We start from the raw sequence: 14,433 nt of genomic DNA on the forward strand, positions 1-14,433 counted from the left end.
CTGATTATATGAACAATACATGCATCTATCTCTCTGACCATAAACGTTAAAGAAGTAGTAATCTGATAAAGAGCATTCTTTGTACTACTTCACATCTTTTTGTAGACGTTCTTCTCTCCACATATTAAACTAGTAATTTGATACAGAGCCCACCCATCTTTGCACTCAACAGCATTTTGCAGAGATGATCTACTTTTGTGTTCACAAAAAAAAAAAAAAAAAAAAATCTCTATACTTAATATCTATTGGGCCTGATGGTAAGAAACAAATGTAAATGGGCCTTACCGTTAATGGGCTTGTTCATATTGAGTGTACTGATGTATATCTCTCTCTCTACTTGCCTTTGCAGCGATCTTCTCGAATACAAACTTCTCACACACACACAAATCGAATTCAACAAACCAACAAACGAAAGAACACACACATTGAATGATCTCCCTTTTCTTTGGATTCACTCTCGCGCAAACACACACAACAAACAAATGCAAATATAATATCTTTTTCTCATTAAGTTGCTAACTTATAGTAACATCTCACCTAATAAGATCTAAACTTTATCAAAGATCTAAACTTTCTTCTCCAATGTTCTTCTTCTGATCTCCCAAAGCAAGAGAATGGTGGAACCACTTCCGATCACCAGGAGGCGCTTCCTCTCATCCCACAAGTCCCTCGTCACCGTCTTCTGGATCGCCGCCTTCGCCTCCTTATTCATCTGGCAATCCCGCGGCAGAGGAGGAGCCTCTCTCTACCGCGTCAACGGCAGCCTCTCCTCTGTTTTCTGGTGGACAGCTACGACGACGACGACAACAACCTCCTCCGCCGACGCCGGAGAGTTCCCTCGGCTTAGACCCGTTTCCTTCAATCTAACGGACTTCGGCGCGGTGGGGGACGGCGTCACCGTCAACACGGAGGCCTTCGAGAGAGCTGTCTACGCGATCTCGAAGCTTTCGAAGAAAGGAGGTGGGCAGCTTAATGTGCCTCCTGGGAGGTGGCTCACCGCTCCGTTTAATCTCACTAGCTTCATGACTCTGTTCCTAGCTGAGGACGCTGAGATCCTTGCCGTTCAGGTTTGTTTGATTTAAAGTTTTGATCTTTTTTGAGTTGGTTATGTAGATTTGGATGCAAAGTTGCATACTTTGAGGTTGTTTCTGTTTTTCTATTTACTTAGTGTTATATCAATGATTCAACACTCTCTGCTTTCTATATTAACTTGTGTTAGTTTAGTTAGACCCTGAAAGTTTTTTGTTTTTCTTTAGTTGATGTTGAATTGGTTCTGTAGATTTAGATTCAAAGTTGCATACTTTTGAGGTAGCTTCTTCTGTTTTTCTGTTTACTTGTGTTATATCAAGATTCAACTCCTCTGTTTTCTATATTAACTTGTGTTAAGGCCCTGAAAGTTTTTGTCTTTTTTTTTAGTTGATGTTGAATTGGTTGTATAGATTTAGATTCAAAGTGGCATACTTTTGAGGTGGCTTATGTTATTCTATTTACTTGTGTTATATCAAAGATTCAACACTCTGTTTTCTATATACTTGTGTTAAGACCCTGAAAGTTTTTGTTTTTGTTTTAGTTGTTGGTTCTGTAGATTTTAGATTCAAAGTAGCATACTTTGAGGTGGCTTCTGTTTTTCTGTATGCTTGTGTTTGATTAATACTATGGTTTTTATGTTGACATTCTTAGGATGAAACGTTGTGGCCTCTGCTTCCTCCTTTGCCTTCATACGGCTATGGAAGAGAGCATTATGGACCCCGTTATGGAAGTTTCATTCACGGACAGAATCTAAAAGATGTAGTCGTCACAGGTCAGTCATTTGATCTGTAAACTTTGCTTGTGTGCTTTCAAGAGAAGTGCAATTCAAATGTGGCTCATTAACCATTTCTTAATAAGATCATAAGGAACGGGTTTACACTCTTTAGGCTATCTAAAAGTAAAACCACAGCTCTGCTGTTTATGCTCAGCCAGATAGTTTGGTATTTGTCAAATAATTGACTTATCAACCTCAATACTACTTTTAAGCTCTAGTTTGATTGAGATTAGGCCTGAGGGCACTTCCAAGCGAGAGTGAACTCTACCAATAATATCTCTATTAGCTGGTTGAAACTTGTTATGTCTTCCTCTTTCTTTACCAAGAAGCTTTCAGACTAAGGGAAAAGAATAGTCTAAGTTCCTCTGTTAGATAATCAAAACCTTCGTTTCTTTAGTTATATCTGCTATGCTTTGGCGTTTGTAACTGTAATCTATGATGGATAACAGGAAATAACGGAAGCATCAACGGGCAGGGAGTTTACTGGTGGAAAAAGTATCGCTCAAAGCTTCTAAACCACACAAGAGGACCACTGGTGCAGATCATGTGGTCAAGCGACGTTGTTTTCGCCAACATCACTCTGCGCGACTCTCCCTTCTGGACACTTCACCCATACGACTGCAAAAACGTCACAATCACAAACATGACCATTTTAGCACCTGTCTTCGAAGCCCCAAACACTGATGGCATTGATCCTGGTAAGTATCTTATTCTTCACCAGTGTATACTACTTGGCTAACATCTCTTATTCTTGTGGCATCAGATTCATGCGAGGACATGCTAATAGAGAACTCCTACATCAGCGTTGGAGACGATGGAATCGCAATAAAGAGCGGTTGGGACCAGTACGGAACTAACTACGGACGTCCTTCAAAGAACATACTCATCCGCAACCTCATCATCCGCTCCATGGTTAGGTAAAAAGAAAGATCAGCTGTCACCTGATTGATATTTGATCTAATAATCAACTTCTACCTACAGTGCTGGCATCTCAATAGGAAGCGAGATGTCTGGTGGAGTCTCCAACATCACAGTCGAAAACATTCTGATCTGGAGCTCACGGCGTGGAGTCAGGATCAAAACCGCACCGGGAAGAGGCGGCTACGTCCGCGACATAACGTTCCGTAACGTCACGTTGGACGAGCTGAGAGTTGGCATTGTGGTTAAAACCGACTACAACGAGCATCCGGACGGTGGATTCAACCCCCAAGCCTTCCCGGTGCTGGAGAACATTAACTACACGGGGATATACGGTCAGGGAGTGCGCGTGCCGGTGCGTATGCAGGGGAGCAAAGAGATTCCGGTTAAGAATGTAACGTTTAGGGACATGTCGGTGGGGATAACGTACAAGAAGAAGCATATTTTTCAGTGTGCTTATGTGCAGGGGCGTGTGATTGGGACTATCTTCCCGGCTCCTTGTGAGAATCTTGATCGGTATGATGAGCAGGAGCAGCTGGTGAAGCAGTCTGATTCTCAGAACGCAACGGATATAGATTATGAGATCTGAGGGCTGGGTTTGAGTTTGAGTTTGGTCTTTTATTTTGCTGAGGCTTAGTTTAATTTTTTTAAATGATGGCTTGGTGTTACAGAAAAATGGAACTATGGATCTTTTGGACAAGTCTTTGACTACTGAATGTTAATATCTTTTACCAGGTGAATTTTTGTTTCTTTTTGGCGGAATGTTATTGTTGAGAATTATGTTAAGGATCATTAACTCGTGATCACATCAGAGGAAAGGGTTACGGGAGTTTTATATTCACACGCTTGATCGCTCTCTCTCCGTGAGGTAGAAACGGCAAAGACAAAAGCAAAGTTTGGTCTTCATTTTGTGAGTCTTGAGTGTTCTTGTAGTATGGAATGGTTTGTCTTAAAATGAATGGCCTTCTTGTTGCAGAACATGGAACTTTGGGATATTTTTGGACATAGTCCAGCCTCGTCTCTTTATATAATTTAGCTATTAGATGAACAATACACGTATCTCTCTAACCACAGACACACAAACGTTAAAGAAGTAATCTGATGAAGAGCCTTCCCTGTTGTATATCTTAGATTGAGTTTGGTCTTCATTTGTGAGTCTTGTGTTCTTGGTTCTTGTAATATGTAATGGTTTTATTTGCTAAATGACTGGCTTCTTGTTGCAGAACACGGAACTTCGATACTTTGGACATGTCTTTTTGCCTGTTCAATGTCAAGTCCTTATCATGTCAAGAGGTAACAACTTTTAAAATACGAGAAAGAACTTGTCTTTTTGTGTGCTCTGTTACAAATAAACAATACCCATTTGGCTATTATATAAACAATACATGTATCCCTCTAGCCACAAACACAAAAGGTAAAAGAAGCTATGATCTGATATAAAGAGCCTTCTCTGTAAGTCCACATCATCTCTCTAGACGTTCTCTCCTTTTGTGTTCATAACAATCTCAAAGGCTCCTTAAAAGTCCCTGATCAATGGCTCGTGTCAAGCAAACCGAATGTAACATTTATGGTTTCACCCGTCTAAACCCAAACCAGATCTCGTAGTGATTAAACAGCAAGCTATCATGCGTCTGTTTACCAAGATACTCAAGTCCCAAACTCGCTAGCTTCTTTGCACACTCGTCTCCACCTAACCTCGAGCAAAACTTCACATTATGCGACACGAAGATCCTCCCATCGTAAGGCTTTAGCTTCTCCACCAGCCTCTCAAGACCAGTCCACACGAGCTTATCAGGCATGTGGAGAAACACCGCACTAGCGTATATCAGATCATAAGCTGTATCTAACCCAAACTTGCTGAACTCCATATCATCTCCTCTGAGTATAAGAGGCCGTTTGCGGAGAAGACCTTGAGATGGGAGCTCGTACCTCAACGCAGCCATCAGAGAGAGCTCGTCTTTTTCGAGGCAGTGGAAGTGTGTGGGGTTGAGATAGCGGATGAAGTGCAAACCCACGCGTAAGGTGCCGCACCCTATTTCGAGGACGCGAGAGTTTGGTTTGAGGTTGGATGATTGGGCTAAGAACTCGAATACGTCGCGTCCACCTGCCCACGGCTCGCCGTAGTTGCTGTGATGCTGCTCGACTAGTAACTCACCGGGGCATGGGAGAGCTGTGTGGTTGTTTGCTTCTTCTTCTCCTTCGTAATGGGATATGCCCTTGTACCTGAATTGGCCAAAACAGAGAAAGCTCGAGTCTTTCAAAATTCTAGAAACAGAGGAACAGTATGAAAGATCATAACTTTACTAACTACAAACAGAGCAGAAGATGATAAGATCTCATTACAAGCCCTACACTCTGGTGGAAGCAATCTACACAAGAATGGTTATCTCATCAGATGAGTAATGAATGACCAAAACAGAGAAAGCTGGAGTCTTTCAGATTCTAAAAACAGAGTAATGGAATGAAAGATCATAACTTCACCACTAGAAAACAGAGCAGAAGATGATAAATCTCATCAAAAGAGCTAAACTCTGGTGAAGCCAATCTACACAAGAATGACCAAAACAGAGAAAGCTCAAGTCTTTCAGGTTCTAAAAGCAGAGCAATAGTATATGAAAGATCATAACTTCACCACTAGAAAACAGAGCAGAACATGGTAAGATCTTATCAAAAGCCCTACACTTTGGTGAAACCAATCTACACAAGAATGACCAAAACAGAAAAAAGCTCAAGTCTTTCAGGTTCTAAAAACAGAGGAATAGTATGAAAGATCATAACTTCACCAACTAGAAACAGAGCAGAACATAATAAGATCTCATCAAAAGCCCTACACAAGAATGACCAATCTCATTAGATTAGTAACGAATGACCAAAACAGAGAAAGCTCAAGTCTTTCATATTCTAAAAACAGAGCAATGGGAATGAAAGATCATAACTTCACCACTAGAAAACAGAGCAGAACATGATAAGGTCTCATCAAAAGCACTACACACTGGTGAAACCAATCTCATAATGAGTAATAAATGACCAAAGCAGAGAAAGCTCAAGTCTTTCATATTCTAAAAAACAGAGCAATAGTATATGAAAGATCATAACTTCTACCACTTGAAACAGAGCTAAGATCTCATTAAAAGCTATACACTTTGGTGAAACCAATCAATCTAATACAGTAAAATGAAAAACACTTTCACTTTCAAATCACTTAGAACAATCCATAGCTAGTGAAATTCACATACAAAGATGGACCCTTACTGAATCAGATCTGCAAGTTGTTGATCTCTAGTGCGAGGATTAATCCCTTTCCTGAGCTCATTCTTCTGCATACGCAAACCGTTGGATCTAATCAGATCTCTAACCCACTCTATATCCTCTCGCGTCGGAGATATCCTCTCCTCTAATCTCACGTCACTAACGCTTACACCGACGTCGTTTGGAGAAGAAACAGAAGAAGGACAGGAGCAGGAGGAGGAGAGGAGGAAGATGACAGCAGCAGCGAAGGACACGGAGAGCACAAGAACCGGAACGCTAACGAATATTCCTTTCTGCATCGTCGGCGAAGAAGAGGAGAGAAACGCCACTGATGAAGAGAGAGAGAGAGTACTAGTGGAATATGAGTGGAGAAACATACCAAAATTAGTACTAAATTAATCTTTGATTAAAGATCGTAATTACTGTAACTTGAAAGCTGTCCTGTCATGACGAAATCCTAAATTAACTGTAAAGTGCTCTTAACTCGTAAAGTAATAATTAACGGTTTTATTACATTTTTTTTGTGATTAATTACCTGTCTTTTATTTTATTTTATTTTATCCTGTGTGCTGTACTGTTGTTAGGACTGGGCATAAAATCTGTAACCCGAAATCCGACTCAAACCCGAACCGAAAAATCCGACCGTACCCGATCCGAAATGTAAAAAATACCTCAATGGATCTTGTAGAGTGTTATAAAACATATCCGAACCCGAAATGTTATTAACCAAACCCAAACGGATAACCCGAAAAACCCGAAAACACGAAAAAATATCCGAAGAAACCGATCTGAATGCCTAAATTAATATACAATATAAATATTTGAAACATAAATATATATTTCAAATATTCAATTTCATATTTATTTGGATATGATATCTAACAATAAATATTTAAAATTTAAATAAATCCCTTAAATACTCCATTATATACAAAGAAGGATATATTTTTTATGTTTTACTTTTGAATTTTAGATTTTACTATGGATATACCCGAGCCGATCCAATATAACCCGAATCCGAATGATATATGGTTACTTTGGATATATCCGGACCGATCCGAAACCAAAGTGTTATATCTGAATCCGATCTGTACTTGTAAATTTACTAGAATGAGATCTAGAGAGTGTTACAAAATAGAACCGAAATCCGAAAAACCCGATCCGAACCCGAACGCCCAGGAGAGCTTTCGATTACGGTTGTAATTACCGGTATATGGTTTTAAGTTTAAAACCAGTAGTCAGTAACTAACTAAGTCTTTCAACCAATAGGAAAATTAATAACGATATATAAAAAAATGATTTAATTATATTCTCTAAATCTTATCCTTAATTCAATGGGCTGATTTTTACCAAGTCGAAGCCTTTGAAAGAGTTTTTGTGTTCCCATTTTTTCTTCTTCTTTCAATTAAAAAAAAAAAAAATCATTTTTTCTTCTTTCTTCATCATCCGATTCTCTCACAAACGCAATCGCACGGCCTTGAGATGAGAAAAAGGCTGCTCTCTTGACTCTAATAAGGTTTCTCAATCCTGTTAGATCAATCTGATTCCCAAATCTCGCAGCGAAGGATCCTTTCTAGGGTTTTCTTCGTCTTCTCCTTCTCTCTCTCTGTGTGTGCTAAGAGGTTGCTGAGTCTTCGTAGTGAATCATCATCGATTGCATCGGAAGTTCAGATAAAAGGTATCCAGATTGTTCCTTTATCCGTATAAAGGTGTGGAATTTATAAGCAGGGAGTCGTAAAGTGATGATTTTTTTTTTTTGTAATCTGATTATCTCGTAATTGGGTTTGGCCTTTTTGATTTTTAATCATTACAATTTAGCTGATTATCGATTTTTCCAAGCTTATTATCTATCGTTTCTTATATGGGATCTCTTATAAGACTAATCACTGTCCTAGCTTTTGCCGTAGTAATATTCAGTAACACCTGTCTTGTTTGAAGAAGAGGATGTTGTTTTAGTTTACTTACGTGCTGGTTTTTTTTTTTTTTTTTCTGATTAATCCTTTTTTCAGGAGATGCACCGGGTTGCAAGTTCCGGGAGTAATGGCGGTTCTGTCCGCGCTCGCAAAGAGAAGAAGCTTACTTATGTCTTAAACGATGCCAACGACACTCAGGTCAGCTTCTTTGATTTCTCTCTTTCTATTTTCTTTAACTAGAGACAAGTCTTACAATAGTTTGAAGTTATAGTTTATCTCATTTCTCAACTCAAGCTTATGTTCAACTTTATGTGATTCTGCAGCACTGTGCTGGCGTTAATTGCTTGGATGTGTTGAAATCGTCTGTTTCCAGTGATCAGAGTTTCCTTTTCACTGGAAGTCGTGACGGTACACTCAAGAGGTGGTCGTTTGATGAAGATGCGCCTCTTTGCTCTGCTACGTTCGAGTCTCATGTTGATTGGGTATGGAGTTTTTTTTTTTCCTAACACTCTAAAGCTAACTGTATAGGAATGATTAGTAATTAGGATCATATGTTTCCTGAGGTGAACCTTGTGCTCTTGTACTTCTGATAATTTGAAACCCTTTTTGTTGATTGGTCACTTTGTTGATTGGTCAGGTGAATGACGCTGCTTTGGCTGGTGATAGCACTCTTGTTTCTTGTTCTTCAGACACTACGGTCAAGGTTTGTGAATTTCTCACAGTTGCTAGAAATATATATCCAAATTTTTAATGTTTTTTGTCACACTCTAGACATGGGATAGCTTATCAGATGGAGTTTGTACGAGGACTCTCCGTCAGCACTCTGACTATGTTATTTGTTTGGCAGTTGCGGCACAAAATGTAATTTTGTCATTCTTTCGTACTTTTTTTGTATGATATTTGAGGTTCTCATTACCACATTATGATACTATCTTTGATGTCGCATCTGTTAGTGCAATGTTGTTGCATCTGGTGGCCTTGGTGGGGAGGTTTTTATATGGGATATTGAAGCCGCTTTATCACCAGTTACGAAAGCTAATGATTCGATGGAAGATAGTTCCTCAAATGGTGCAAATGGTATTGGGAGCTCTCAGCCCGTTGCAAGTTTAAGAAATGTTGGTTCCAGCAACAATATCTCTGTGCAGTCATCACCATCCCATGGGTACGCACCAACAGTTGCCAAAGGCCATAAGGAGTCTGTCTATGCTTTGGCGATGAATGATACGGGGACGACGCTCGTCTCTGGTGGAACAGAGAAGGTATTCATACAATTTAGGCTTCTGAGAATGATTACCGGAGAACAAGACATAGACAGAGACAATAATTGAGTTTTTGTTTATTGCAGGTTTTACGTGTCTGGGACCCTAGAACTGGTTCAAAAAGTATGAAGCTGAGGGGGCATACAGATAATGTCAGAGTGCTGCTTCTGGACTCGACTGGCAGGTATGTTTATTTTGGGTCCTTTTGGTGCCTGTTCTCTTCTCTGTCTGATTTATTCTCGTGTTTCTCACCTTGAGACTGCAGGTTTTGCTTGTCTGGGTCCTCTGATTCTATGATAAGGTCTCTATCTTTTCTTAATTACTTCAGAACTATGAGCCCTGTGGCGGCAGCTGTAGTGTCGTTTCAGTTCTTCTAACTGGTTCTACATTTTCATTTTTAGACTTTGGGATCTAGGTCAGCAGCGATGTCTTCATACCTATGCGGTGCATACAGATTCTGTTTGGGCGCTTGCATGCACTTCATCGTTTACTCATGTTTATAGCGGTGGAAGAGACCAATCTGTGAGTTGACTCCAAACTTGGTTCTCTCCATAGTATAATTTCCTTTTTCAGTTCCATTGATGTGATTTTGTTTCCGTCAGTTATACTTGACAGACTTGGGAACAAGAGAGAGCGTTTTGCTGTGCACTAAGGAACATCCGATTCAGCAACTAGCTTTGCAAGATGATAGTATATGGGTTGCAACAACAGACTCCTCTGTAGAGAGATGGCCCGCCGAAGTTCAGAGTCCTCAAAAGGTCTTTCAGCGAGGTGGCTCTTTCTTGGCTGGGAACTTGTCTTTTAATAGGGCGAGAGTGTCATTGGAAGGACTAAATCCTGTAAGAAAAATAATGATCTCCCTCTAAATGATTCTGTTTTAACCTTTTTGAGTCTGTTTATCTGATTTTTTTTTGGCTTCTCTGCAGCCCCCTGCCTACAAGGAGCCGTTAGTGACTATTCCTGGAAGCCACCCGATTGTGCAGCATGAGATTCTGAATAACAAAAGGCAAATTTTAACCAAGGTGAAATAAACTTCTCTTGAATGCTATGGTAAGACCACCGTTGATAAAGCCACAGATTTTAATTATATTTGTGGGTTTTTTTTTTGGCAGGACGCAGCTGGCTCAGTGAAGCTGTGGAATATAACTAAGGGTGTTGTGGTTGAGGACTTCGGGAAGGTCTCTATGGAACTTATGCTTCCTTTTGAGTTTCTGATATTTTTATATGTACATGCTGCTTTAACTCTGAAATTATCTGTTTCCATGTTTGCAGATATCATTTGAAGAGAAGAAAGAAGAACTATTTGAAATGGTAAGTCTCTTGATTTATTTTCTTTAGCGAGACTAGCAGTTTTGTGTATACCTTCATGATATATTGTTCGTCTCTGCGTTTTCAGGTAAGCATTCCATCATGGTTTACTGTGGACACACGACTTGGGTGCTTATCCGTTCATCTTGAGACTCCACAATGCTTCTCTGCTGAGATGTATTCAGCTGACCTCAAAGTTTCCGGGCGACCTGAAGATGATAAGGTTAGATTAAATGCCTGTAAAGATCTTTACTTATGTTGAAGTTAACCGGAAGCTTTTATCTTACTGTTACATATCGTTAATGATTCATAATTGAACAACTTAGACTCTTATAGGCTCTAAGGTTAGTCAATCTAAACTGATATTTTGTCATTGGATTGTGTAATTTGTAGATTAATCTATCCCGTGAAACACTGAAAGGCCTGATGGGTCATTGGCTAGCGAAGAAGAAGCACAAACCAAAACCCCAAGCTTCTGCCTCTGGAGATATTCTATCCGCAAAAGACTCCAAAAAGAATCTGACTGCATCCAAAACTGAAGACAGCAGTGCAGCGAATGATCCGGTGTATCCTCCCTTTGAGTTTCCTTCTGTCTCCCCTCCGTCCATCATTACCGAGGGCTCTCAAGGAGGTCCATGGAGGAAGAAGATAACTGAGTTTACCGGAACTGAAGATGAGAAGGACTTCCCCTTGTGGTGCCTTGATGCCGTCTTGAACAATCGCCTTCCTCCTAGAGAAAATACAAAGTACTTGACACCACCTTGTTCTCTAATTAAAAAAATAGTTTGGAGTTTTAGCATTTTTTTTATTAAAAGATAAAGCACACTGTCTTGCTTTAGTATCTTACTTTTGAAAGTTCTTCAAATTTTTCAGATTAAGCTTCTTCCTGCATCCATGTGAAGGCTCAAATGTGCAGGTGGTCACACTAGGGAAACTTAGTGCACCTCGGATCTTAAGAGTTCACAAGGTACACTTGTCTGTAAATTAAACCAACAGTTATGCTTGCACTTTCTGTTATTCAGTGGCTTAGTTTTTTGCAACATGTCTATGTAGGTTACCAATTACGTTGTGGAAAAGATGGTTCTTGACAGTCCGTTGGATAGTTTAGCTATCGATGGAGGACCACAGCCTCTGTTTGCAGGAAATGGACTGCTACCGTCTGGATCAAAGCCTTGGCAGAAACTCAAACCTTCCATTGAGATCTTATGCAATAACCAGGCAAGTCAGCTTCAAGGAACCCAACAATAATTTGTCGTTTGTAGTTTGTGGCTGATCAAGGTTGTTTTCTGTGATTGTATATCAGGTCTTAGCTCCAGAGATGAGTTTGGCAACTGTGAGGGTATATATATGGAAGAAACCTGAGGATCTAATCCTCAACTACAGGGTGGCTATAGCTAGATAACTTTTGAGGTAAATTACTCGAAGAAGGTGAAAAAAAAAACTCATGAGAAAATGCATTATGTCGAGATAAAGTTTGTGGAACAGCACTTCTCAGGCTCCATCTATGTGATGGTTTTGTTTACCTTGAGAGATGATTTCATTTTAGGTATTTTCATAGAAGAATTGACCTTAAAAAAAGCCTTGGTAGATTTTTCATGTGTCCCCTGATACCGAAGCCTTTTGTAGATTGCTCTTTTTTCTTACATTTGGAACAATGATAGGAACATACTTTTATGGTTGAGAATGAATATCACCATGTCCTTTATTGCGTTACAGATTTGTCACCGGGCAAGTTTCTGAGTGTCTCCAAATTGGGAATCTGCTGGTTCATTTGAAGTCTATAGCTTTTCAATGTTTGTTAGTTCCGAAAGCATATTAATCTTGGTTTAGTGTTACTCGGCTTCATGCTGGCGAATAAGTCTGCTCTAAAGGAGTTGGGACTCATAAGAAGTGGGGCTTGAATGCAGTGCTATCGATAAAAGGTCCAAGATCTTTAGACGAGATGGTGTCGAAAACTTTATTAATCTTTTGTACATTGGGTTTGTTCTTTGGGAAAGAACAAAAACAAACTTTATATATGTTTTCAGCTGTTCCCTGAAACAAAAAAATAAATAACCAATGCTCTGTATCTAAAGTAAAATCTAACATTCATAAGCTTCCATAAACTAAAACTGGACCAAAGTGAATTAATCTGAAGTTCAATCAAACCAAACTGAACGTACTTTTCATATTCATACAAGAAAATAAACAAGGCACCATGGTGTACTCTCTGAAGACAGAAGCTTAATAGTCAGTTATACAAAAACTGAATAGAATATTCTGCAGCTTCTTTCGTGTGATCACGTCTTTAACTTTCTATTGCATTGTCATCAGTTTCAGCCGTCTCACGTTCCTTCTCATGCTCCTCTGCAAAGAAAATGAATGTCAGCCCCATAATAACAGTTGTTACAATTCTAATGGAGTCGGATTCAAATAAAATTCTAACAAGTACAAGATCGCTCTATTTTGCACTTAAATAACAACAGACCACAATGTCAACGAACTGAATGTTCCTAGTACTACTACTCATGTCTACAAGAGACATATTAACATATACTTATTACGCATGAACCATGCATATTCACTTAAAGTAAGATTCCCCTGAATGAGATAAAGCATGTAGATGAAAGTTGCCGCTTACCCATGAGTTTATACATTGCCTTTTGGGTCCGCCTTTCGAGCTTGTCAAGCTTCTTCTGGACATCTCTTCGAAGGTCCCAGTTGGGTTTCTTTGGAGCAATGTTGACAAATGGGTCCTAACATTGATAAATTCCGGTGTAAGCTAAACATCACAAGTAAAAACAAGCAACGCTACAAATAACAGAGGTTTTGGTTGTCCATGAAAAGATAAAAAAAGAAAAGCAATCCACACACCTCCTTCTTCTCCACTGCAGGTGGAAGTGCAGCAACTGGATCTTCGAATTTGGGTAGCTCTGGTGGTACAACTTTACTGTCCTGAAGCTCCTTAGCTTGTGGAACATAATTTCTAAACTTCATGGCTGGACCACTGTCAAATCCAAAAGAATACATAAGCAGTAAGCACATGACAATACAATCGAGTAAATGAAACCAATCACTTAAGCAAAGTATACACAAGAATGCAAGTTCAAAAACGAAACCACTGTTTTGGTAAAGGGCATTGTATTATATAGCGATAGATAGTATAACAAAAAGGCAAAACCAAAGCACTAGGGAAGCTCCTTCTTCTGATTTAGCCAACAACACATCAATCATATGCTAGTAAAATCGTTCCTTCCCTAAATATCTTGACAAGTTTTCTTCTTTTCTATGAATCATGACTGTAGATAGAGCTCTAGATCAATAAACTAAGAAAAGAACAAAGCATACTCACTCTTCTTCCACAGCAGCAGAGTCATCTCCTCCTCCCTCTTCCTTGCTCTCTGACAACTCCTTAGCTGCTCTTAAAGCTCTCAGCGCCTCTTTACGAGCAGCAGACTTCTGCTCTATCGATTCATCTTCACTACCCATTGATATTACTTCCTGCACAGATTAGGTTATCCACTTTAACATCGAACACAATACAACCCTAAATCGACACGAATCAGCTCAAATTCTAGCGAAATCACAGGTAAACCTATCCAGCTGAAACTGCGAAACCGAATCTCTCTCTACCGAGAAAATTATGGCAAATCAGCGAGTGAAACGGTACCTGGAAGCTCCGAGCTCTGAATTTTCTTTTCCAGGAAAAAATCTGTGTAACACAGAAGCAATCGCAGCGATGAAACTATATAACAGAGGAGAAGACTAAATGGGCCAAGCTAGTTATTACATTGGGCCGAGCTAAATCGACATCTTGGGCCTAGCTTAATAATGATTAGGACTCAGATTCTAGCTAAATATTAAATAAAATAAAATTTGGTTTCATGATAAAATCAAATATATGCTAGAAAACGTGTCTATACCTCCACCGATTTTTTTTTTCTTAATAGGGATTCGTATCCTTTTTTCTAATTAACTTATGCATTTTTTCTTTATTGACTAT

General features: G+C 39.4%; 4 protein-coding genes across 4 annotated transcripts; 2 read left to right on the plus strand and 2 right to left on the minus strand.

Annotated features, from left to right (window-relative positions):
- The first annotated feature begins 361 nt into the window (after positions 1-361).
- LOC106295028 (probable polygalacturonase) lies at positions 362-3,474 on the plus strand. Its single transcript, XM_013730787.1, has 5 exons — positions 362-1,067; positions 1,681-1,801; positions 2,254-2,502; positions 2,568-2,721; positions 2,786-3,474. The coding sequence occupies exons 1-5, from the start codon at positions 615-617 to the stop codon at positions 3,309-3,311; spliced, it is 1,503 nt and encodes a 500-aa protein (XP_013586241.1). The 5' UTR covers positions 362-614; the 3' UTR covers positions 3,312-3,474.
- A 501-nt stretch (positions 3,475-3,975) lies between these two features.
- Positions 3,976-6,363, minus strand: LOC106295029. The gene is made up of 2 exons (XM_013730788.1): positions 5,975-6,363; positions 3,976-4,945 (listed from the first exon to the last, which is right to left on the minus strand). The coding sequence occupies exons 1-2, from the start codon at positions 6,346-6,348 to the stop codon at positions 4,288-4,290; spliced, it is 1,032 nt and encodes a 343-aa protein (XP_013586242.1). The 5' UTR covers positions 6,349-6,363; the 3' UTR covers positions 3,976-4,287.
- Positions 6,364-7,356: 993 nt separating this feature from the next.
- Positions 7,357-12,515, plus strand: LOC106295549 (WD repeat-containing protein 48). Its single transcript, XM_013731474.1, has 19 exons — positions 7,357-7,649; positions 7,981-8,082; positions 8,208-8,366; positions 8,522-8,587; positions 8,656-8,745; positions 8,838-9,143; positions 9,230-9,327; positions 9,409-9,444; positions 9,545-9,665; positions 9,746-9,982; positions 10,070-10,165; positions 10,256-10,321; positions 10,416-10,454; positions 10,540-10,674; positions 10,845-11,197; positions 11,325-11,418; positions 11,505-11,669; positions 11,755-11,861; positions 12,168-12,515. Exons 2-18 carry the CDS (start codon positions 7,984-7,986, stop codon positions 11,851-11,853), a joined length of 2,259 nt encoding a protein of 752 aa, XP_013586928.1. The 5' UTR covers positions 7,357-7,649; positions 7,981-7,983; the 3' UTR covers positions 11,854-11,861; positions 12,168-12,515.
- Positions 12,516-12,573: 58 nt separating this feature from the next.
- On the minus strand, positions 12,574-14,173 carry LOC106295550 (coiled-coil domain-containing protein 12). Its single transcript, XM_013731475.1, has 5 exons — positions 14,101-14,173; positions 13,783-13,931; positions 13,305-13,437; positions 13,072-13,186; positions 12,574-12,797 (listed from the first exon to the last, which is right to left on the minus strand). Exons 2-5 carry the CDS (start codon positions 13,917-13,919, stop codon positions 12,739-12,741), a joined length of 444 nt encoding a protein of 147 aa, XP_013586929.1. The 5' UTR covers positions 13,920-13,931; positions 14,101-14,173; the 3' UTR covers positions 12,574-12,738.
- Positions 14,174-14,433: the final 260 nt, after the last annotated feature.

Source organism: Brassica oleracea, chromosome C5 (genome assembly GCF_000695525.1).
Source record: "Brassica oleracea var. oleracea cultivar TO1000 chromosome C5, BOL, whole genome shotgun sequence".
In the NCBI taxonomy this organism is placed as follows: Eukaryota; Viridiplantae; Streptophyta; class Magnoliopsida; order Brassicales; family Brassicaceae; genus Brassica; species Brassica oleracea.